At 34.5% G+C, this 25641-nt stretch overlaps 2 protein-coding genes across 3 annotated transcripts in view; one reads left to right on the top strand and one right to left on the bottom strand.

The window, feature by feature from the left end:
• The window catches only part of ELP4 (elongator acetyltransferase complex subunit 4), a 221601-nt gene extending 202088 nt beyond the window's left edge, over positions 1–19513 (bottom strand). For both annotated transcript variants that reach the window (XM_068555179.1, XM_068555180.1), the window contains exons 1-2: positions 19280–19513; positions 12162–12197 (exon numbers count right to left, since the gene is read on the bottom strand). In XM_068555179.1, the coding sequence (XP_068411280.1) occupies positions 12162–12197; positions 19280–19502 (259 nt within the window). In that variant the 5' untranslated portion in view covers positions 19503–19513. The remainder of the gene's footprint in view (positions 1–12161; positions 12198–19279) is intronic.
• A 170-nt stretch (positions 19514–19683) lies between these two features.
• IMMP1L (inner mitochondrial membrane peptidase subunit 1) overlaps positions 19684–25641 on the top strand; it is an 81997-nt gene continuing 76039 nt past the window's right edge. The window contains exon 1 of the mRNA XM_068555103.1: positions 19684–19770. The gene's annotated coding sequence lies outside the window, so the exon portion shown is untranslated. The remainder of the gene's footprint in view (positions 19771–25641) is intronic.

Here is a 25641-nt window from a genome sequence, read left to right as displayed (position 1 = left end):
TGAAATTATACCAATCTTACAAGTAATCTTTCAGAAAAAAGGAAAAATTGGAAAGAAGTATTTCAGAACTCATTTTATAATGCCATAATTACTCTGATACCAAAACTAGGCCAAGGCATCACAGGAAAAGAAAGTTACAGACTAATATGCCTCATGAACATTTATGAAAATAATTTCTAAAATATCCAACCAAAACTCATTAGTATATAAGAAAGAATAATATGATATACTATGATTAAGTGGGGTTTATCACAGAAATGCCAAGTTGGTTTTTTATTTTAAAAATCACTGTACCATGATGACATATTAAAAAAGTAAAACCATATGATCATTTCAATAGACACAAAAACAAGTTTGACAAAATTCAACAGTAATTCATAATACAAACTCCTGGCAAATTAGGAATAAAATGAAACCTCTGCAACCTGATAAATGGTATCTATAATAAACTTATAGGTAACAGAATGATAAGATGGAATGCTTTCTTCCTGATATTAGGAACAAAGAAAGTATATCCACTCTTACCACTTGTAATCAATATTGCTCAGAAGGTCTGAAGCATATAATAAACCATGAAAAAGAAATGAAAGGCATACAGATTGGAAAAGATGACATAAAACAGTCTTTATTTGCAAACATTATCACATATGTAGGAAATCTTAAGCAATCTACCAAAAAGCTAGTAGGACTAACAAGCCAAGGCTATCAGGGTTGTAGCATGTAAAGTCAATACATAAAAATCACTGTACCTCTACAAACTAGTAACAAACATTAGAAACTAAAATTTTATAAATTCCATTTTAATTGATTCCAAAAACATGAAATATTTTGAATAAATTTAACAAAATATGTGCATGAACTAGCTCCGATTTGAAAAGTATAAAACATTCTGAGAGAAAGTATAAAAAAACCTAAATAAATGGAGTGATATATCATGGTCATGGGATGGAAGACTCAAATCTTTCCAAATTAATCTATACATTTAATGGAATGTCAATGTAAGCCCCAGTAAGCTTTTTAGAGAAACTGACAAGCTAATTCTAAATTTACATAGAAATCCAAAGGTCCTAGGTAACCAAATGAATTTGAAAAAGAACACAGTTGGAGGACATACCATCTGATTTTAAGACTTATTATAAAGCTGCAACAATCCAGGCAATATAGATTTGACCAAAGGCTATAAATTTAGATCAGTGTAAAAGAATAGAGAGACCAGAAATAAACCCACATAACTGATTCTTGACAAAGGTGGAGAAATAATTCTTTTTCAACAAATGGTCCTGGAATAACTGGATACCCATATGCAAAAAACAACAAAAACCTCAATCTTACCTCATACTACACTCAATCAAAAAACAAAAAAAATTTGCAGCGGGGGGAAGAGGGATAAATTAGGAGTTTGGGATTAACAGATACACACTACTATATATAAAATAGATAAACAACAAGGACCTACTGTATAGCACAGGAAACTATATTCAATATCTTGTAATAACCTATAATGGAAAAGAATCTGAAAAAGTATGTATACATATATATATCTGAATCACTTTGCTGTACAACTGAAACTAACACGACATTGAAAATCAACTATACTTCAATTGGAAAAAAAAAAGCAAAAACAAGCAAACAAGAAAATTTCAATCTTATCTCATACTACTACTCAAATATTATGCTGAAATGAATCACAAAACTAAATATAGAAGGTGAAACAATAAAACTATTAGAAAAAACAGGGAAAATTTTTGCAATCTTGGAGTAGACAAATATTTCTTAAATAAGACAGGAAAGCATGTGCCACAATAGAAAAAAAATGGATAACTTGAAGTGCATAAAAATTTTAAATATTTTCTTTTGAAAAGACACCAATAAGAAGATGAAAAGGCAAGCTACAGAGAGAAAATACTTGCAATACATATATCTTGGACAGTTTTTTTTGTAACAGACAAAAACCTGGAAATAACTTAAATGTCCATCAACCAGTGAATGGAAAAACAAATGGTACATTCACAATGAAATAATACTCAACAACAAAATAAACGGACTACTGATATATATAATAAACGGACTACTGATATATAACGACATAGATGAATCTCAAAAACACTAAGCTAAGTGAAAAAAGCCAGACACAAAAAGTGTGTATGGTAAGATTGCCTTCATGTGGTATTCTAAAGAAAGCAGAACTAAACTCTAGTGATAGAAAGATGTTAGGTGCTTGGGGGCCAGGAAACATTTTGGGCATGAGGATGTTTGGGGGTGATGATGGAAATGTTTTATATCTTGATTGTTGTGGTGATTACATGAGTATATACATTTGTAAAAACTCACTAAAATATATACTTAAAATGGGTCTATTTTATTGTATGTAAATTATAATTCAGTAAAGGTGGTTTATGAAAACAATTTCCTATGGCGTAACTAAAATACCATGTGGTAGTTTGTATGTAAACCTTTTCAGCACAGAATATTAGAGTAAATCCAAGATCAAAAGTATAGTAGATTTACATGAAGATTAATTTTATATATTAAAGAACATAGCCAGTTCTTTAACACTATCTACCACAAAGTTAAAATCTATAAGTCTAAAAGACACAAAATGGGCTTGATTAGGATTTAGGAGCATTTTATGAAAGTTTTTGTGTGCAAAGAAAAAGAAAAATGCTTTCAACACCTCTGCATGGTTTACAGTCAACAGGTGGAAAAGCCAGCAGAGACAAGTGGATGAGATGACCAGCACTGCCTATGGATCATTACAGCTATGTCACTGGAAAAAATACTCATTTTATATAACTAAGAATTTGTCTCTGTTAAACTTTAGAAATAGAAAGTCATGTTTAAAAAAAGAATTGATTTTATCTTAAATAATTACTATTAAATCAGTTTACAAAAGCAACCATATAAACCAAGGTCATTATAAATCAATGATGTAAGAAACAAATCTGATAGTAAAAATTTTAACTTCTGAGGTTGATATTTTTACAACATGGAAAATTTTAATTTTTAGAAATTCACCCGCCATCCATCACACTCATAGAATTATTGCTAAAATTTGTTGTATTTCCTTTTAGCACTTTTTCTGTAGATATTTTCTCATATGGTTACAATTATTATTATTATTTTCCATGTGAGTACCTCATCCATTTTTTTCTGTTTTTATATATATATATATTTTTTCAATTAATTTTTATTGGAGTATAGTTGCTTTACAATGTTGTGTTAGTTTCTACTGTACAGCAAAGTGAATCAGCTATACATATATCCCCTCTTTTTTGGATTTCCTTCCAGTTTAGTATTTTATTGAAGTAGAGCTGATTTACAATGTTGTATTAATTTCTGCTGTACAGCAAAGTGATTCAGTTATACATATATACATTCTTTTTAAAATTCTTTTCCATTATGGCTTATCACAGGATATTGAATATAGTTCCCTGTGCTATACAGTAGGATGGTTACAATTATTACTGAATTTTGTATCCAACTTTTTTCTCTTAATCTCACATAAGTCACAGTCTTGTAACTATGATGTTTAAGAGTGCATAATACTCCAGTAAATTTATGTACCATAATTTACAATACTTAGTCATTCCCCCACTATGGACTTTTCATGCCACTTTCAGGCTTTTGTTACTATTAAATACAGAAGCACGAAAGTGCCTCAACTCCCACATGTCCAAGGCAGAACTCAGAAACTCATTATTTTCTACCATCAAATGTGGTCCTCCTTCTGTTTTTAGAAAATTAGGATTTATTCTTAATACCTCTTCCTGCCACCCCTCACCAATACACCCTTCTCCCCATGCCTAAAATCCTGTTAAATTTATTTTCAAAGTATTTTTGGAATTGTTCACTTCGCTCCACGACAATGTCTCTCCCCTAGCTTTGCTACCAACAACTCTTTCCTAGATGATTGCAATTTCCTCTTACTTCTTTGCATCCACTCAAATCCTCCTTCAATTTAGCAGTGAGCTTTTCAAAATACAAACCTGATCATGTCACTTCCCTACTTAAAACCTTTCAGCGTTTTCTCATTGCTCCTTGCAGAAAGAACTAAATCCTTTAGCATGGTCTACAGGCTCTGCATGGTTGTGGCCAAAGAGGAGGGTTTAATGTGCAAAAATAAAAATACTTGTTGTAATAATGTACATGATTATTGTTTTCCCTTTAAAATGTACATGATTGTCATTTAACAACTTTTCAGAAAAGAAAAAAGTAAACCTAAACTATTTAACTAGAAAAATAAAAATAATTATTTGTAAAATTGAGGACATGTATTATAATACTCAGTAAGGGAATAAAATATACAGATAAGTACTGCATAAACTATGGATATTCACTTGTAGATAACAAAAAATATTGAGTGATTTCTCATTAATGAAGAGGTAAAACAACTAAACTAAATGGCAAAGTTCCCCTTTTCTTACCTACTTCTTTTTTCAATAAATTTATTTATTTATTATTTTTGGCTGTGTTGGGTCTTCGTTGCTGCACAGGAGTTTCTTAAATGAGTAAGGGTTTTGACTTTTTTTTTTTTTTAACATACATACAATCCCTACTGATCTTATCTACACTCATATCTTAAATTACTATCTCTAGTAGTCATACTGCATCTTAACTCAGGACGTTTGCATAGATTACTTCACCTCTTTGGCTAGCTAATTCCCTCAAATCCTCCCAGACCCAGATTAGGTAACCCCATCTTTGGAGAAGCTTTCCTCAAGCCTGGGTGAGATGATCAGAGTGCCCTGGAGCATCCTGTTAACTCCTATACTAGCATTTAATACACATTATCGAAATTTCCCCACTAAGCTAAAATTTCCTCATGGCAGAGAACGCATCTTACTGTTATATCACTAGTACTGGGCACACAGTACACAGTAAATATTTGTAGAATTAATTAAGGGAAAAACAACAAACAAAAAATCTATCTTGTCTTGTAAATCAGTCAGATCTACTGTAGTTTGGCTGAAAACTCGTCCTATCATACACACACACACACACACACACACACACACACACACACACGCACATGCTATAATACTTATCAACCCTACTTTTTCAAAGATTCCTGTGGCGCAGCAAAAACTAGTGGGAGGAAGATCACCTATTGAGGGATTAGCAAAAAAAGTAAAAAATAATTCAAGCTCTTCAAGCTGAAAATCACTAATTCTGTGAAAAATTTTTGAGTTGTACAATAAGCCCTTAATTAATCTATTTAATGAATCCTCATAACACTGGGCATGCAAAAATGATAATCATGTGACAGAACTGCCAAAAAGCAAATGTAGTTTTGGCCTGAATTAATAGTCTAATTCCTAGGTTGAGAGAGATGATTGTCCTATTCTATTCCATGGTACTCGACCAGACTGACAACAATATATTTCATTTGGAGATTTACACAAACTAAAGCATCTTCTGAATGGAGTGACCAGGATGGTGAAGGGACTTGAAAGCATGAGAAATGAATATTTTCCTTGAAGAAAAACAGACCCAAGGGATGCAAGATAGCTGGCTTCAAATATTTGATGGGCTGTCATATGGAAATGGAATTACACTTGTTCATTAATGCCCCCAAGGGGTAGAATGAAGCCTAATGGATAGAAACAACAGGAACATCAATTTTTCTTTAATATCAAAGTCCAAATGAGCTGCCCTTATGATTCCACTGAGACTGGTCTCAAAGTCACCAATGACTTTCTAATTGTCTAATTTCTGGGACACTTTTAAATCTTTATCTTTTTTGTCTATTGTAGCTCTTGCTATGGACAATTTTCTTTTTGGAACTACCCTCTCCCTTCCCCATTTTTAAGATACTCCTTGTTACCATTTTTCCTGTTTCTTTAGCCATTCTTTATATATGTAAGCAGTTTATATAGAGCTCTCAACTCTTTGGTATACAAATATGAAACAATTTTATTTGTTTATTTTCTGGTCACTGCTTTCAAATATGCTATGTCAAAACTTCTTTTTCTCATCTCTTAAAGACATCTAGAGTGGATTCCATGATCTTCTCACCAGTTTCAGTTATTAAAATTTGAAATAGTTAAGTTTAAAACTTTAACGTTCAATGCAAAGCTTTCTCTCTCCTTCAGTGCAAACTAAGGCTTGTACCTTGAAGGTCTCAGTGCTGCAGAGGGGTTCTACAAGAAAGGAAAGTTCTAAAATACTTCTTACTCCAAGTCCTCATTCTATTACTGGGAGAGCAGGGAAAAAGAAAAGTGGCAGAGATCAACTTACACAATTGTCTGTCTGCTTTAGGTAGAGAGATGGCCCTATCCTCACTCTGATCTGGTCTATTCAAGCCAGCTGCTTGTAGCCTAAGAAGTTATGGTGATTTCCATGTAGGTGGTAAGCATGGTTTTGGGGGTGATGCTCTGCTTCATTCTGGCCCTATCTGTCACTGAAAAACCCTTCAAAGAGGCAGAATCTCATGTTTGGCGGGGCTGGCCAGTACAGTCAAGATTACATTAAAAACAGCAAATAAGTGATTTATTGACCATTAACTATATGCTAAACATGGTGTAACACACATCTCATGCATTAGCTCATTTAATCCTTATAATAACCTTACAAATGTTATTAATCTCTGTCTTATAGGTAAGGAAACTACAGAGAATGTAAGCAGCTTGCCTATGGTGATACAGCTAGTAAATAGCAGAGCCATTATTTGAATCTAGGAAGTCTGATTCCAGAAGCTATGGTCTTAACCTCTTTCCTGGGCTTATTTTCCATTATCTATGCCTTAAACACTGATGTGCCTAGGCTTTAGATTTTGACCTGTTTTTCTTTTTACTCTAGTTGTACTGAGTCTTTTTTGGAGTCTAAGGCCACTCTAAGAAGCTGATATAAGTTTTATATGCTGGTCTAAAAATATACACAGTCCTACACACATCTGCATGTAATTTGAGGAAATTAAGAGACCCCCTAAAATTCCATCTCTGGATCCACAAGGGTCTATAAACTTGGGCATTCTAATACATGCCTATGACTTCAACTAAAACATACATTGAATAAAACATTAGTTAAATAACATTGAGGAATCCCAAATATTTTTCTCTAGCCTAAATTTAATACCCAAATATCCAACTGTCTACTAGGTAGAACTACTTGGAACAGAAAATTCATTGTGTTTAAACTGAATTCATTACTCTACCTCAATATCTGCTCATTCTCCTCCTTTCCTGACTTCACCTAATGGTACTAACTCCAAACTTTCTCCGGCCAAAAATCGTGGGATCATACTACCTCCTGTCTCTCCCTCGTTTCCTACACATTATATGGCACAGAAGTAGAAATCACCACTCTTGTAAGGGTTTTGTTAAAAGAGGGAAAATATAGGGAAATGATATTTCAAATCACAGCAGTCTAAGCAAAGCTAGTTAAACATTTAGAATCTAATATACATAATGAAATGTAGAAATAGAAAAGTTAGTTTGTGTTGTTATCCTATCAAAATTTGATAGTAAATTTATGATTAAAGTCTTAAGAGCACAGTAACAAACATCACCTCATGTTTAGATTAGGGCAATGAGTATTTTTATCACTTCAAGTTTTTTACATTATTCCTGCAGTGCCTCCTTCATAGTATCTCTTCATTGCTCAAAATACTCCATGATTACATATTCCTAACCACTATAAATTGTTTTTAGCCAGGCTTTCATATCATTCATTTATTCATGCATTCATTCATTCACTGTATCCCTATATGGTTCCCATGATCACAGAGCTTACAGTCAGTCTACTGAATAAAATATGTGATCAGGGTTTTTCAATAAAGTATAAGTGTCAGGAGAAGGTAAATAAAGAATACTACAGAAGTATTTATATAAGAGGAATACTACTAATTGGGCATGAGGAGAAGGAAAGCAACAGTTAAGGATGACTTTCTGGAAGAGATATTTAAGTGGAGACCTAAAAGGTGATTAGGGGTTAGGAAAAGAGAAGAAAAAAGATGCAGCAAGAAAGAACTTAAGAAAAGTTCTGTAGAGAGGTGAGAGAATGGTACTTTGATGGAATTAAAAGCTTAGGGTGATAAACACAAAGCTTGAGGAAGGAGGTGAGAAGATGAGAAGAGATAAGGCTAAGGTGAATCAGCAGAAGCAAATCACTAAAGGCCTTAGAGCCCAAGTTAAGGAGCTTGCACCTTATGTTAACATCAATAGAGAGCACAAAAATGTCCTAAGCAAGGATCATGATCAGATTTTCATATCATAAAGTTCACTCAGGCTACAGTATGAAAAAGGACTGAAGCAAGGGAACACTGGAGACAACTTAAGAAGCTGTTATAATAATTTCAGTGAGAGTTGTTGATTACGGTTTGAATTAGGGTTGTGGCAGCAATAATGGAGAGATGTAGACAGAGTTTTTCAATACATATTTAAAAGGTTGAAAACTTTCAGCATTTAATGATTAATGGGTGTGTGGAGTGTGAGAGACAAGTACATCACTCAGGTCTCCGGCATGTGTCACTTGGTAGGTTGAATAATCCAGGGATAAGAGGAAGAGGGACAGATTTAAGGAATGGGGTAGAATTTGGAGATAAGGGCAGACTGTGAGTTTAGCTCTAGACATACTGATTTTGAGGTGTGTGTAAGATATTCAAAACTTTAAATATTTATGCCATCATTTTACTTTTGATACTTTTCAGGTGTTCCATACTTACCCATGTACCAGACTGTCAGAAAGCGATTTAAACATAAAACATCTCAAAACCTATTCCAGTACTGAAGGATGAAACATGTTTTAAGAAAACTCTATCTTTGATTTTCAAAGTAAATGTAGGAGCCCCTTAGTTCTTCAATCTATTCCTCAGAGAAGGGCATTTTAAGTATTCATATTCATTTATTTTGTTGCATTCCGAAGGTCTAAAGTAGACCTACCATGGGTTTTCTGGCAGTGCTCACTGTCTCCAGTTTCCATAGTTACATTGCTTCTGAAACCGTAAATCCACTACTCTGTTACCCCACACTCATGTGCATGTACACACTGAGACACAGAGTTGCCTTGGTAAATGAGAGAATGGTAAAAATGTTCACAGTCTATAGTAAAAAGTTATTAATGCAAATCATCTTCAGGCTTTAATTTTCTCTCACTTGTGGAATAAAAAAATCTTTGAGTGATGAGCAGTATAGTAATGGCCTAAGCTCCTAACCACTGCCCTTAAATCTCCATATTTGGTTTGTATTTCAAACTATTCATCCATTTCTTAAGGCAGAATGCATCTGTTGTACAAGCTGTATTGACCAGGAAACGGAGAAAAGTAGAAAACCTAGTAGATAAGATTCCTTCTGCAAATCTAATCTTTCAAAGAAATGTAAAAATGCTTCCAAATTTTGTTTTAAGATTTCCTAGAGAAAACAAGCTAACAGATAATAAAACTAAGTTTACTTAAGTTATACATATTTTTTAAAATCTTATACACTTAGAAGAAGTTGATAGTAGGGCATAAATAATAATGAGACGATTAAAAATATTAGCTTTATGGAAAGACCAGACTATAAAGGCAAGGTCTTTGCATTATACTTGTTATATTATTTTATGCAATTATTAATTCAACAAATAGTTATTGAATACCTAGTTTAATACTTGGTGAATTGATATTTCATCAAAGGCAGACCCTTTTTTTTTATCTGTCACTGTGCTTTAGTTATTCTTATTTGATTTTTCCTTATTATATATTGTCAAAATATCTCCTTGGCTAGATCACCAAGTTCATTAGACATGTGTTGTTTTCGCATAACTGCCGACATCAACGCTAAGCTTTCTGTCACTATGTAACAAGGATTCTCTTCCTCCAGCTTTCAGTAACATGGACCTTCTTCCTTTTCATCCTCATTGGCAGTGTCCTCAAAGTACAGAGTTCTACTAATGATCTGTTTACAGTGATTTAGGCTTTTTCTAATGTGTTCCTCAAAATCCTTCCAGCCCTTGCCCACTGCCTGGTTCTAAAGCCACTCCCATATTTTTATTTTATATTTGTTATGGAAGCATTCACTTTTAAAACACCAAAATCTGTTATGAAATAACATTTTCAATGTTTGCAGAAGATGATTGCCTACTTAGAAAATTCAAGTGAATCTACAAACAATTCAAAAGTTGCTGGTTATAAGATGGATATACAAAAGTCAATAGCAGTCCCTTGTACAGCTACAATCAACAATAAAGTGTAGTAATAATAAACACATCTATTATGGTATTAACTTATGTTGTAATTATTTACTTTACTTATGTATCCTCCTTAAGGGAAGAGAGTAACTCATTTATATTTGTAACCCCAATATCCAGCATGCACCTGGGTGCTCAACGAACATTTTTTGAATGAATTATCAGTCGTCATTGGATTCTTAGTATCATTCACACATACTTCCCCTGGAGAAAAGAATAAAAATTTAGCTGGATATTTTTTAAACCATTATAATAATCTCCAGATTTTTGTTCATCAAAGAGAAAAGTCCCAGGTTCAAATCATGAAATGCCATTCTTCACTTTTCACCTATTTGGACTGGTAAAGATTAAAATGTTTGATAATGCACATTGTTGTTAAGGGTAAGGGTAACCTAATATTCTTATAACAGTTGATTGAAGTATAAGGTAGCATAACCTCTTGGCAGAGCAATCTAATATCTAATAAAATTTAACATGCTTCTATCAAGTAAGCCTATATCTTGGAATTTATTCTATAGATACTATATACTTATATGTGTATGCAGACCTTATATATAAGACTTGTACAACAGGATTGTTAGTAACAGAAAATAATGAGTTAAACTTATCAGTAGAGAATGATTTAAGTAAATTGTGGCATAACCATACAATAAAATCCTATTCAGTTGTCGAGAAGAATGAGGTATATCTATATGAATGCACATGGACTGATCTCTAACATGTATTAAGCAGAAAAAGCAAGGTGCTGAATGCTCCCATGTATATTAGTTATGTTGAAATATTTGGGTGGGAAACCCAGGACAATATTGTCCCTGGGTATGGGGAGTGAGGAACTGAAAGGACAGCGCAATTTTTCTACATGTCCTTTTATATTTTCTGTATTTATATACTTATATCAAAACTGTGAATTATTTTTTCCCAAAATTCCTTCAATCATTCTTTACTTACTAAAAGATAAATTTAAAAAATGCAACTGACATGACCATTTCTAGAATTTAAGCATAGGTCACACTAAATTTGGAGTATTGCATTCAGTTCTGGGCACAGTTAAAGAGACAATGCCAGACCAAAAGGTGCGACATGAGAACAACCAGGAGAGTGAGGAGTGTGAAACCAGTTTAAGAAACTATGTCTATTTAGTTTGGAGAAGATTTGAGGTGATTAAATAGTTATTTTCAAATATTTTAAGAGTGTCATGTGAAAAAGTATCAGAGGACAAAACTAGGAACAACAAACTTGTTACAGGCATACAAATTAAACATTACTATACAGAACTTTCTAATAAATCATACATTTTCAATAACAAAGCATTGCTTTGTAAAGTAGTGAGCCCTTTAAGCTAGATAATCTGTACTCAAATGGTGTTTGATATCTGTCAAGGATTACGGAAAAGTGATTTGTGGCCAAATGGGAGCTTTGATTATATAACTGCCAAGGTTTATTTCAATTCCAAGATTCTATGATCTAAACTTAAAAAAAAGCTAAGTAGGGCTATGTATGTGTATTTAAGTAAGAACCAATGAAGCTGTAAAGATGAACAAAAATGTGATTTATCAGTTTGTTACTTTTCTTTCAATTAGAAGACAATTATGATAAAAATCTGTGATATATACAATGGGCTTATGTGTACATCAACTTATCAAATGAATCACTGTAATAATCCCACTCTAAATACTGAGATTCTCCAAAAAATCTATTGGCATTAATTTTAGTTTTTTTAAAACAAATGGAGGGCGAAGCACTGTGAACATTTTTAAATTATAAGAGCTACATTTTCATATATATATTTTCCTAATTCATTTCAAGTTCAGATCAACATTTTAATTTAAATTAGAACTTACGGCAATTCCTCTTTAATTTACCTTAACTCTTGTATAATTTACCTTAACTCTTGTAGAGTGTTAAATACTTAATTTCAGAATAGGCAAACCCATAAAATCATTATGCACAACAGAAAACTGTGATTGGGACGAGCAAAGTATGTATGCTATACTAACCAATTAGAAGAACTGTTCCAACGGCCAAACCTCCACCTGGAAATAAAACAAAACCAAGAAGAAAATTAATCTACCTTTTCACATTATCTTTTAGCATAAAAGTTAGGCATTATCAAGGACAGGTACTTCAATAACTTTAAAATTGCAGTTAAAAAACATTTTAATTACCTTTGCAATACTTTGCTTAAGGTGCTATTATGAAATAATTACATATTATATGTAATTATACACTACACATTACAATTACTTTCATAATATACTGTACTAGCCTCCTTTCTCCTGTGTTAGGACCATGCAGCATTCAACATAACCGGTTAAGCATTCCATAAATGTCATATTTAGCACTTGCTAATAAATTAGCTCAATAGCTGAGACCTAAATGTGCACAGTAATTTAACTACAACAGAAGTACAACATAGAAAAGAAAGGTTATGATAATAGAAATTCCACTTTAATATTTATTCTCAAATTTAATAAGCCTTGGAAAAAAAACCCTGATAATTAAAACGAATTCTTTTTCCATTATTAATAATATACACAAAGTCAGGACATACTCTAAATATTTTTGTCATTTCAAACAAAAAAGGCACAATCACCACAATCACAAAACACATTTTCAATTTTACTAGAAAATGTTATTTTAAATATCTGAATTAGGGTAATATGATCATAAACATATAACTCAAAGTTTATTAAAAATCAATTTAAAATCAAGTTTTAGGAAACTAGAACAACATCAGAAAGATAAAGACATTTCAACCATTTGACTCCTGATATTTTGTTTGTAAAACCACTTGTAAAAGTATTACTATTTATAATTAATGTTGCAAACGCTAACAAATTCACTTAAAATTTTAAGAATGTGTACACAAAGAATGAAATGTACTTAAAGTATAATTAATTTAAAAAGAAACTAAAAATTGTTGGACAGTTGAAGACAATATTGCTAGGGTTTTGTTTGTTTGCACAAAACGGTGAAACATTTAGAATAACAATAAAGAACTCTTCCCCAAAAAAGTTTGTAGTGGCGAACACTACATAGAAAAACTTAGTATGAAAAATTCATTTGATAGTGCTTATTTTTTGCCTTGCAAGTAAGCGTAAATAACTGTTATGTTTCAAAGAATTTGAAATTTGGTAACATGCATGAACACAGAATACAATCCAACATTTGGGGACTTTATAAACAAAACATTCCAAATTGTTAGAAAACAATTTTTTAAAAAATGAAACCAATACATTTATATATTTTTAAGTGGATTTTTTATAGAATCAAATATGTATTTTAATTTCACATTGAGATAAGTTCCTTCATTTTAGCATTTAAAGCCACACCAGACTACACAGGATAACTCCAAATGTTGGTCAAACTAAAAGATTAACATAAACTGAAATACGTGTGATGATAATAACCATTAAGGATCAGAGCAAATTTTCTTTGGGACAAGATTAGACTAAATATTTAATTTTATAGTTTGTGCTACATATAGACCACTACTAACTTTTTAATCCATTTTAAACACTTTAAATCACACTTTCCAACTCCTTACTTCACTATTTTCCCTTACATGCAAAAATAAACATTTAACTACGTTATCATCATTTTGTGTATTTGAGATGAAATAATACAAGCACATAACAGATACTGCAGTGTCTAGTCTACAGCAAGTACTATAAAAAAGTTAGCTGCCTTTCTTTCTATAACTTAAGTTTTATAGGAAGTATTTAGATTTCTTATCTAAACTTCTTTGGGTCTACATTCATGTCTCCTCAAATTAGGAATTTATATAAGGCCTCCAAGTCGAATAGTTAGAGAAGTATTTTGTGAATTATATTCACAGTGAAATAATGAGAACAGACAAAGAAATAGTTTCCCTATTAAATGAAGTGATACCTTGCTCAGGTGACTTGCCCAAGGAGGTACAGTAAGAGCTACCCTTACGAGTCTGGCAATTATTTTCTGACTAGAAACTAAATAATACACTAAAACTGTATCATTAGATAAATAGTGATCACCTTAACAGTAAATCAGACTAGGCTAAGGTAGTTTTCTGTAAGAATGAGTCAAACAATCCACTGTTCCTGATAATTCAGGAACCACCCCTCGAATTTTTAAAATCTCACATATATTAAAATTCTGATGTTTGGAAAATTTGAACATTACTTAAAACAAGATAATATGAAGACAGTTTAATGACTTTTATCAGCCAAATTAATATTCTATCAGGACTTCTCTTACAAAAAGGCAACTTTCTTTTTTTCTAATGGGCTATATAATGTAAATTCACTAGACTCAAATTTGAATTGGCCCTAGTAAATGTTGGTCATTTGGAAGGTTGGTCATAGGAAATAAGAAGCCACCTTATTAATTATTTGTAAATCAAGTTTTTATTCTATGTATATGAGGTAAAATTATTTGACATGTACATACACACACACATATAGCAGCAAAGTTCCTCTATTCTTCCAAACTTCATTTTAGTGTGTGACAAGACCCCACATTTCCCCAAAATACTTCTGTATAAGGTATTTTGAAATAACTCACTTGATATACTGAGGTTCTAGTTATATTTTAAACTAGAGTAAATTTGAATAAGTTTGTAGACATGCTCCCTACCAAAAATTGAAAAGCTTAAACAACCAACATGTCTTGACATGGTATGTTCAACAAAAGTTAGTTTTAATACATCTTTAAATTCAGTAATCCATTAGGAACTTCAAAAGCAACACAGATTTCACACTAATAGTTCCCAATTAAAATAGAAATAAAATAGTTCCTAATAGTCCACTAAAATGTCTGACATGTAAGTAATGGGTTAAGTAAGCACTCATCTTATTTCTATAATGAAACATACAAAGGAGTAAAATGGTCTTGTTTATGGCCTCCTCTTCTCTTTAATCATATCTTAGAGAAATCATCAATATTCTAAGTCACTAAGCAAATAAACTGTTGGTTTTACTTCTAGACCTTTTTAAGAAGTATATTTAAGTTATTCTCCAGCTTACTAAAAAATATGGGTAGAATATTTTATCAACTTGTAAGACTACATGAGTTTGAAATCTTGAAGATACTTTGCAAGTCTGATATCTTAAAGTATTAATTTCATCAAGCTTTTACATTTTAAAAAAATGACAGCATTTTGTCTTAAAACTAGAAAAAAATCTGATAGTGTAAAAACATCAGAAAATTTAAGATTTTAAGTGCCAATATCTTTCTATTTTTTTTAAATATGAAGGAAAGAATTTAAAAAAATTCATGTGACTAGTTAGAAAGTGATATATTAATTTAGAGGGAGAAAATTCAATCCCACACCCTTCCCCAAAAAAATCTTTAATTAAGCTATACATTTAGGGTAAATGAGGTCAAATTAATATATTAGAATATTAAGGTCCAGAAGTGGTATCTTATTTTACAACAAGGGCAACTCCTTTTTCAAAGTTAGAGGAAGTAAAAGGGAAAAGAAATAAAAATCAGGAAAGATAAGTGATTTATACCAGTCCTTTCCAGTGCTCTCTATAAATGGTTTTGCTTAAAATTATAGAAAGGCATTTTAGGGAAAATGCAACGTAAAAAACCAGTTCATATTCTTGGTTCATGGCAATATCCTTAACTACTTAACTAATGCCACACTTCAAATTAAATTGCAGTTATGTCATTAACAGGTCTACTTTTTCTTCTCTCTCTAGGAGGCATGAAACATCCCAACAACTCTTGATTATCACAACTACTGGCTGGGCAAATATGGGAATCAAAAAAGACAAGCCATCAGCAATGAGAATGGTTCTGTAGATTAAATTACACAAAACAATTTTACATAGCAATACAAAGGAATAAACTTTTACTTTAAATGTACAGCTATCAATTGTTAAAATGTCATAACCAGGATTATGTTAAATATATAATCCAAGATCAGTGCATATCATCCCACACTCCAGATTAAGATATAGTGGAGCAAAGGAACTACAACCACCAGTATTTATTTTTTCACAGCAGTGTTGAAAATGGCAGCTACCCTCAAGCTTCTTCAGAGTCCTCTTCCTGGACTATTATTTAACCCTAATCCCTACTTCCATTCACTTGACTGTCAAAATTTAAAAAGTTCTGAACAGCACAGAGTTAAGCCAGTTAAACCTGAGAAGTCATCGTTCCTTCGAATATCTTTTTGAAGGATGAGCCTGGGGGTTAATATGGTCCTAAAATGGACTATATATCCTAGAAAAAGTGAAATTCTGCCAGAATCCTTTACCTACTGTATAATCTCTCTTTGGAAATTCCTGGAAGAAGAAAAATGAAATATTTACATATAGTGTCCTCAAATAACAACATAAATGTCCTGGAAAGGCAGGATTGAGAAACTGGGTTAGGAAATCTCAGAACTTAAAAAATTAGCCAGGGCTTCCCTGGTGGTGCAGTGGTTGAGAATCTGCCTGCCAATGCAGGGAACACGGGTTCGAGCCCTGGTCTGGGAAGATCCCACATGCCGCGGAGCAACTAGGCCCGTGAGCCACAATTACTGAGCCTGCGCGTCTGGAGCCTGTGCTCCGCAACAAGAGAGACCGCGATAGTAAGAGGCCCGCGCACCGCGATGAAGAGTGGCCCCCACCTGTCGCAACTAGGGAAAGCCCTCGCACAGAAACGAAGACCCAACACAGCAAGCAAGCAAGCAATCAATCAATCAATCAATCAATCAATAAACCCAAAAGTTTAAAAAAAAAAAAATTAGCCAACTTGGGAAAGGTATATCGATATCTAACAATAAAATAAGCTGTCAGAACAAAAATATTTAATACAATTAGATCATGTAAAAGATGCAGTAATAGGGAATTCTCAAATTTATAAAACACTTTGGAGTAAGCAATGGAAATATTAGCATATCATCAAATAACTAATATTCAGTTAGCCTATATTATGCCTTTCAAATATGTTTTGCATCTGCACTTAAAATTACAATAATGTCACAGTGGCAGTAGTAAAATATCACTGCAGTGTATGTCAGTGACAATACAATATTTACTTGTTACGCAGTAACCACAGAATATATATAGGCAAGAATCACAATATCACAGTATAGTTTCATCATTCTAATATCATAAAATCCTACTATCATTACATTTTGTCACAATATGTTTATATTAGACTTGTCACAATCTGAGTCAAATAACATTTTAGAACAATAATATAATCTGAATTGCTTTTACTTTTGTGTATCCACATTAGCAGCCAAATGTTTCACATTCAAATAATGGTTTAATGAAAAACAAATGTATAGGGTTTGCTCCATAGGGCCACACAAAATAGAAAAATCAAAATACAAAAATGCCTTAAGAAGTTAACAACAACTGAAATACTTCTGGACAGTTTATTATTCCAAATGTAGTAACTCCTATTATAACAATGTCTTCAACTTCTGTGCAATTTGAGAATTAACTGCACACATGCAAAACATATTTCAAAATACCCAAAAACTGATACTTATTTCAATCATCTTAATGAACACTAATTTTTAGCATAAGCTTGTTAGAGTCAAATTATTAGAGTCCCCATCCCCAAGCAAATCTGGAAAAATTTTAAATTACAGTTCAAGTTTATATCACTGTAGAAACACATGAGGAAGGTGCTTTGGGTCACCTTTCTGGTGGGTGCTTTAAGAGACTATATGGTTAAATCTTTAGGCTTAGATTCAATAAATGGTTAAAAACACTTGAAAAGAGTTCTCAGAAATTTCAAACAGTTGCAGCATAGTGCAGAGCACTAAACATGGAGCTTAAAGATCAGCCCAGATTGTCACTAGTTTTGTGACCCTGTTCATGTTAATCTCTGAGTCTGATTTTAGAACTCAAACACATAATTCCATCCTATGTGTTTCATAACTCTTGTCCAGGTTTTTTCCTACACATTATTTTTCCTTCAACCAAGAACTTATTTAGAATCTACTACACACCAGGTACTGTGCTAGGCACATTTTGTTATTCTAATGAGGAACTGAAAGTATAATGTTAAAAATGTGAACTTTTTGTTTGGAGAGTTTCAAGATCAAGTGAATGAAGTTACATATCTCCACTGAGTTACAAAAAGGAAAAAAAAAAAAATTAAAGACTAGGAACAGCCTCCAAGCTTTAAGTTTAAATATAGGACGACACCAAGTAAGGCTCACAAGGGAAAGAAAGTGAGACAAATATTTGCTAACTAGATATTTTGAATCATTTCTGTTTATAGTACCATGCAATTGAGGAAGGCAACAGTCTTGAAACAATTTACAAGCCTTATTAACACCGCAGCTTTGTCCTACCAATCTAATCTGTTCAATCTTTTCAACATAAGTTATGAATCAAGCATATTCTTTAGTAGCCTTCTTATGAAAAATTCCAGAGATTATACAGGAAAGCCTAAAAACTGGACTTCTTTTCTTGTCAAATGTGAATTAATTTTAAACATATTGTTTGAGATGTAACTCTGGGAAGCAAAATATATAGAAGAAAAAAATAACAAAAACAAATATGCATATATTTAACGCAGATGCTGGGTATGACTGCTAAGGTCAAAGACCGGCTTTAACTACTTTGGATCCACATAAGCCTTTAACACACATTCTCTTAAACTCAATATAATTTGTTTAAAGATGCAGAACCAGGAGATAAGCAGCCTGGTGGTGAAGAGGGGAAGTTACTTTCTTCAGCATTTTCTAATGAAGCCCATCTCTCACAACTGATACAAACTTTTGTTAGTCCAAACCGTGAGCTACCTGGGGTTGGCAGAAGGGTACATTCACAGACCAGGACGGGATACTAGATCAATGCCAAACCGTCTCCAAACATTAATGATTCCCCTTGACTAGGAAGCATGTCAGGGTAAAAGCATGTAGGTTTCCTGTCGTAATCTAGAAAAAAGCTGGCGGGCACCAGAGTAGGAAGTGGGAGCACGAAAACAGATTTAGTTAACAGCATTTATAAGTCTCCATGCAACCCTTCCTCCCCTCCATCTCCATCAGACCGGGCTATCCTCTCCACGTCCGAAGGCTGAGAGGTCAGAGAGAGATGTGGGGTCAGGGTGGCTCCCCCGGGCAGGTCCCCATCCTAGTTTTCCCTCTGTTGAACCCAGATCTCCGTTCTGAACCGACCTAGGAGCTGGTCCAGGGCTGGGAGCCCGGTTGATACCAGCAGCTGTCCATTCCGCACCGACGGTCGTGTCCCCGCGATGGACACCAGTCGAGAGCAGCCGCTGTCGGTACCGCTGGCTCTAGGACCCCTCCGCTGGAAGCTGGTGACGTTGTTCCTGCTAGCCGCCACCACCACAGACCCAGTACTCCTGGTGCCGGTGCCGCAGGTCGCCACTGCCGCCATCTTGACGCTTCGCGCGTTGACCCAATAGGAACTCTGGGAGCTCAAGCCTCGGGTCTGTCAGAGCCAGCCCCAAACTCCCGCCTCCTTGCCGCCTCCTCGGCTCCCGAAGCCAATAGGAGTAAGAGTTCCCTCCCGAGTCAACCAATGGCAAGGCGTATTACTGAAAAGTGCATTCCACGTCAGGACGACGGACTTCTTCAAGGCCCAGGTGAGAAAGAGATCCCCCTGAGTACTGGCTGAGAGCCTTCGGAGTTCTTTGAGACTAGAGGTGGGTAATATCATTCAACATTTTTCTCGTTTTGAGTGCCCTCATTCACGCTGAGTTAAAGAAAAGGCTGGTGGAGCGGTATATCAAGCAAATACCAGTAGGACCTTGCACTTTCCTCCGCTCAGTATTAAAGAGGATACTCTATCCCACCCCTTTTCTGATTTTTTGGGAGAAAATTCCCTCCGCCATCCTCTTCAGGTTTTTTTCTGAATGGTTGTGTAATATGGAAGGGATTGGAACTCTTACCTTAGCGACTTGCTTGTTGAGCCCCTGGGCTTGGTTCCTCAGTGCCTGTGACAGGTGGGTTGGATTTAGACGTTAGAGTAAAAACTCCTGAGCTTTGAGGCGATTTGGTTTTCCCCCGTTTCAAACAGCAAATGACAAAATGTACCCCTCTGACAAGTCGCCGTGAGTAGCTTTCGTTAATTTTAATTAGTGCTTCTGGAAGTCTTAGAGCGCCTTTCCATAAGTGGTGTGAATGATAAGTGTTACTCTGACAACCTTGTTCACACATTTAATTGTCGTTTGCTGTTAAGGCACCTGCAAACAACAGAAAATACTTCAGGGGTTTTTTTCCCCGAAAAACTGATAAGAGTTAGATGTGTACGTGCTTTCTTTTCCAAGTGATTTATGAACTCTGAATCAAGAGCTTATTAGAATAGGAAGTTTAATTCCTATTAAAATTGAAAAAAACATGTAATTTAGAACTGCGTCCTTCGATTTAAATTTTGTTTTCAAAATTTTGAGCTGGCCGGGGGTAGGGGACTGGAGTAACTGATTTTTAAAGGCATTCATGATTGACAAGTGTCTAAACTAAAAAAGACTCACAAATTATGCTTGCACTAATAGTTATTGTTGGTTTTGATAGTGATCTGTGATACTTTTAAAATACATCCAGACTTCATGGAAATTCTTGCCGTTGAATTGTTTTAAATCTCAGTGACCTGTTAAGACTTTTTGGCTGATTCTGTTTGATAAACTGAGATTATATTGCTAAATAGTGACTAGAGTTTTTCATTTGGGAAGGTTTTTGGTTTTTGTTTGGTGTTTTTTTGTTCGTTTTTTTTAATAGCTAACTTTTTTTTTTTTTTAGTACATTTATTTTTATTTATTTATTTATTTTTGGCTGTGTTGGGTCTTCGTTTCTGTGCGAGGGCTTTCTCTAGTTGTGGCAAGCGGGGGTCACTCTTCATCGCGGTGCGCGGGCCTCTCTCTATCGCGGCCTCTCTTGTTGCGGAGCACAGGCTCCAGACGCGCAGGCTCAGCAGTTGTGGCTCACGGGCCCACCTGCTCCGCGGCATGTGGGATCCTCCCAGACCAGGGCTCGAACCCGTGTTCCCTGCATTGGCAGGCAGATTCTCAACCACTGCGCCACCGGGGAAGCCCTTTTTGTTTGTTTTTTAAAGAAAAATGTTCAGAAAAGAAAAACTAAAACGACACCTTGCTATTTAACAATATATCAACTGCAAAGCTTGATCAAAGTTTAGATGCTTTCATTTAGAATCTCACCAGTATAAGTCTGTAATCTAAATTGTTCAGTAAATAGCTGTTGAGTGTTTACTGTCTGCTTGGAGCTAACCTTGTCATTTTAGGCCTATAGAAGTAAAAACTGTTCTCATTTGGGGGAGATAAGATTAACACATAGAAAACACCATAGCAGTTAAAATGAACACATTGAACAATATATGTTAATTTTGTCCTGTAGTAAATAATCATACTAAGAAGACCAAAACAAAAAGTGACAAAGCAATCTAATATCAAATAGGAACTTCTCAGATAGTTTTGCTGCTCTGAAAACTTTGAAGTACTACAAATATTGAATTTTTATAGGTTTCTTTACTACGTATTACCTTGTTTTCTAATCTTTACTTCAGACTTTTTTTTTGTTTTGTTTTTTTTCTTGGCTGTGTTTTTGGGTCTTCGTTTCTGTGCGAGGGCTTTCTCCCGTTGCAGAGAGCGGGGGCCACTCTTCATCGCGGTGTGCGGGCCTCTGACTGTCGCGGCCTCTCGTTGCGGAGCACAGGCTCCAGACGCGCAGGCTCAGTAGTTGTGGCTCACGGGGCCAGTTGCTCCGCGGCATGTGGGATCTTCCCAGACCAGGGCTCGAACCCGTGTCCCCTGCATCGGCAGGCAGACTCTCAACCACTGCGCCACCAGGGAAGCCCCTACTTCAGCTTTTAGTTTTCTAAACCTTATTACTAGAAGTGAAAAATTGTTTTTCAGCTTTAACTGTAATCCAGGAAGCATGACATATGTGTGCACCAAGGCATTCCTGAAATTAGGATATATCTTTGGTATAACATTATCATAGAATAAATTAATCTGTCCTATTTTTTTTTTTTGCAAAGACAAAACCTTTGCTCTCAAAGCAAATAATCCCAAGTACTTGAATTTACCAGTATGTAGAGTAGAATATAAACATTGGAATAAATGAAGTTTTTATGGAAGGGAAGAATTAAAAGGGTATATGTTTAGGTGTGGTGTTAAATGATTAATAACAATTATTTACTGAGCACATAGTAAATCTCATGGAGTGTGCTATGTACTAGGTTACAGGAGAAAGAATACTTAGTCTCTACCCTCTTTGAGTTCACAGTTGGGAGAGATAGGTGGATGGATAGGATAATAAAGTATACTCTAAATGCTGTGGAGGACAAATACAGAATACATAACTTGAACTGAGATAGAGAATCCTGGGTAAGTTTACCCTGAGAAGGAAGCTCCCTCCCCTCCTTCAGTAAATCTGCTCTCATTGCTACTGTGCAAATAGTTCTCATAATTTATGCATAGTGCTAAGAGAAGAGGAGACTAGAGAAATTAGATAAAAGTCTAATTGATTTTTTTTTAAGATGAATTTTTTTTTCCTTAAGGATAATGGGAAATCATTGAAAAATTTCAGGTAAAGAAATGACATAATAATCATATTTGATTGTTACGTTTGGCTAAAAAGTATCCTGCAAGAGAATGGATTGGCTAAGTGTGATTGGGATAAAGAGAATGGAATGAATCAAGAGATTACTATAATGGGTGGAATTGATATGACCAAGGAAGGTTGACAGTAGGAATCAAAGATGACTAACAGGTTTCTGTATTGCGCAGCTTTCTGGATGGTGGAGGATAAAGAATAAAGGAGGAACAGTAGAACTTTATAGTTGTGCGGTTGGTTGTTTTAGGGAATGGGAGATCACGTTTTTTTATGTATTGAATGTATTTAATTGGAGTAAAATACCTGTGGAGTATCCAAGTGGAGATGTCCAATACACAGTAGGCTATGTGAGAGAGGGATCTCTAGATGAAACATATATATTAGAAATTAATTAGCCCATGGTGTGAGTTTACCTTAAGGGAATGGATAAGCTCACCAAGGAAATGTATACTTTAGAATGAGAAGAAAAAAGAACCAGGAATAAACTTTGGGGAACATGAACACTTGAAAGCTGTGCAGAGGAGGAGAAAGTAAAATAAGAATTGGAAAGTGTTTACTTGATTTAGTAATAATGATTTATTTTTGGCTTTGTTAAGAGCAGGTTTGATGGAGTAGCATACTGAAAAGTCAAATAATTCTGTTTGGAATTGAATGGGAAGTGAAGTTGAATATTCCATAACAGTAGACCATTTTACATTTTAGAAAGGTTTGCTGTGAAGGGGGTAGAGGGAGATGACAGAGGTTTAAGGGAGCGGTTTTCTTGTGTGGGAGAGGGAGGGAGAAGGAGAGGGGAAGGAAGAGAGAGAGAGAGAGATGAAGCTACTGGAAAACATTCTTGGCAATGGATGAGGAAAAGAACCTGAATGAGGTAGAAGGAATGGAATCTGGAGCACAGGAAAGGGATCAGTATTTGAAAGGAAGAGGCTAAATTCAATGGCTAAAAAGTGTAAATGAACATAAGACTCTTTGTTTTCCTTTTTGCCATTAAATCTTGGAGTTTTTAAGACCATTTTCTCTTTTCTTGTTCCATATTCTTACCTTCATCCATTCCCAGGACCTTAGTTCCTATTTATACACCAATGACTAACAAATTTATAGTCCAGATTGCTCCTCTGATCTTGAGAATCATAAATTCAGGTATTTACCTTTTTTCTGAAAGTCTTAATGGGACCTCAAACTCATAATGCCCCAGACTGAACTTTGGCGTTTTGTATCTGGGTAAATGATAAGACCGTTTGTAGAATTAGTTGCCTGAGCCAACTCACTATACTCAATTCCTCTCTTAAGCTTCATTCCTCCATAGCCAGTCTCTTACCAAGACTTATGGAGTTTACTTCTCAGTAACTCCCTAATCCATTCTAGAGCATTTAGCTCTCATCTTTGGTTCTCCTGCAGTACATTCTCCATTCAAGAGCCATCCCAATCCTTTCAAAATAGATGTCTGATCATATAGTATAAAAACAAAACTTTTAAGGACATGCATTTGGTTTCCACTACTTAGCTCTCTAGTCACATCACTCTATAAATTCCCTTACTCTCTTCACTCTATCATTCATTTATTCTCCTGTACTCACCTTGTTCCCTTCATCCAAAAGGCCACTAGTTAACTTCTATTTATCCTTCGAATCGCACTTCAACCTACACATCCTCAGTAAAACCTTCTGACCTTGATATCAAAATAAAATAAGCTCCTATATACTAACAATGAACAAGTGGAATTGGAAATTAAAAACAATACAATTTACATAAGTATCCCCCAAAATAAAATAATGAGGTATGAATCAAAAAGTGTATAAGATCTATATAAGGAAAAGTTCAAGACTCTGATGAACCAAATCAAAGAAGAACTAAATAAATGGAGAGATATTCCATATTCGTGGATAGGAGACTCAATATTTTCATTATGTCATTTCTTCCCAAGTTGATCTGTAGATTCAATGCAATCCCAAATAAAATCCTAGCAGGTTATTTTTTTGGATATTAACAAGCTGATTCTAAAGTTTATATGGAGAGGCAAAAGATACAGAATAGGAAACACCATATTGAAGAACAAAGTTGGAGGACTGATGCTACCTGACTGCAAGACTTACTATAAAGTATTGGCAAAAGAGTAGACAAAGAGATTGGTGGAGCAGAATAGAGAACCCAGAAATAGACTCACATGGATATAGTCAACTGATCTTAGACAAATGAACAAAGACAATACAGTGGAGCAAATATAGTCTTTTCGACAAATGGTGCTGGAACAACTAGTCATGCACATGTAAAAAATCAATAAGTATATAAATCTAGACATGGACTTTACTTCAGAAAAATTAACTCAAAGTCGATCACATACCTAAGTGTAAAACACAAAACTATAAAACTCCTAAAAGATAACATAGGAGAAAACATAGCTTACTTTGGGTATGGCAGTGACTTTTTAGATACACCAAAGGCATAATCTATGAAAGAAATAATCAACAGGCTGAACTTCATTAAAAACTTCTGCTCTGTGAAAGACAGTATCAAGAGAATGAGACAAGCCACAGACTGGGAGAAAATGTTTGCAAAAGACACATCGGATAAAGGACTGTTGTCCAAAATACACAAAGAACTCAATACTAATAAACATTCTGATTTAAATATGGGCGAAAGACCTTGACACTCCTGACCAAAGAAGATATACAGATGGCAAATAAGCATATGAAAAGATACTTCCCATCATATTTCATCAGGGGAAATGCAAATTAAAACAACATTGAAATACCACTGCACATCTATTAGAAGGGCCAAAATCCTGAACACTAATATCACCAAATGCTGGTGAGGATGTGGAGCAACAGGAACTCTCATACAGCGCTGGTGGGAATGCGAAATGCTTTTGCCATTTTGAGAGACAGTTTGGAGGTTTCTTACAAAACTAAACATACTCTTACCATATGATCCAGCAATTGTGCCCCCTT

The sequence above is a fragment of the Eschrichtius robustus genome, chromosome 11 (genome assembly GCF_028021215.1).
Source record: "Eschrichtius robustus isolate mEscRob2 chromosome 11, mEscRob2.pri, whole genome shotgun sequence".
In the NCBI taxonomy this organism is placed as follows: Eukaryota; Metazoa; Chordata; class Mammalia; order Artiodactyla; family Eschrichtiidae; genus Eschrichtius; species Eschrichtius robustus.
The sequence above is the reverse complement of the archived record's forward strand: the minus strand, read 5'-3'. Positions and strand labels throughout refer to the sequence as shown.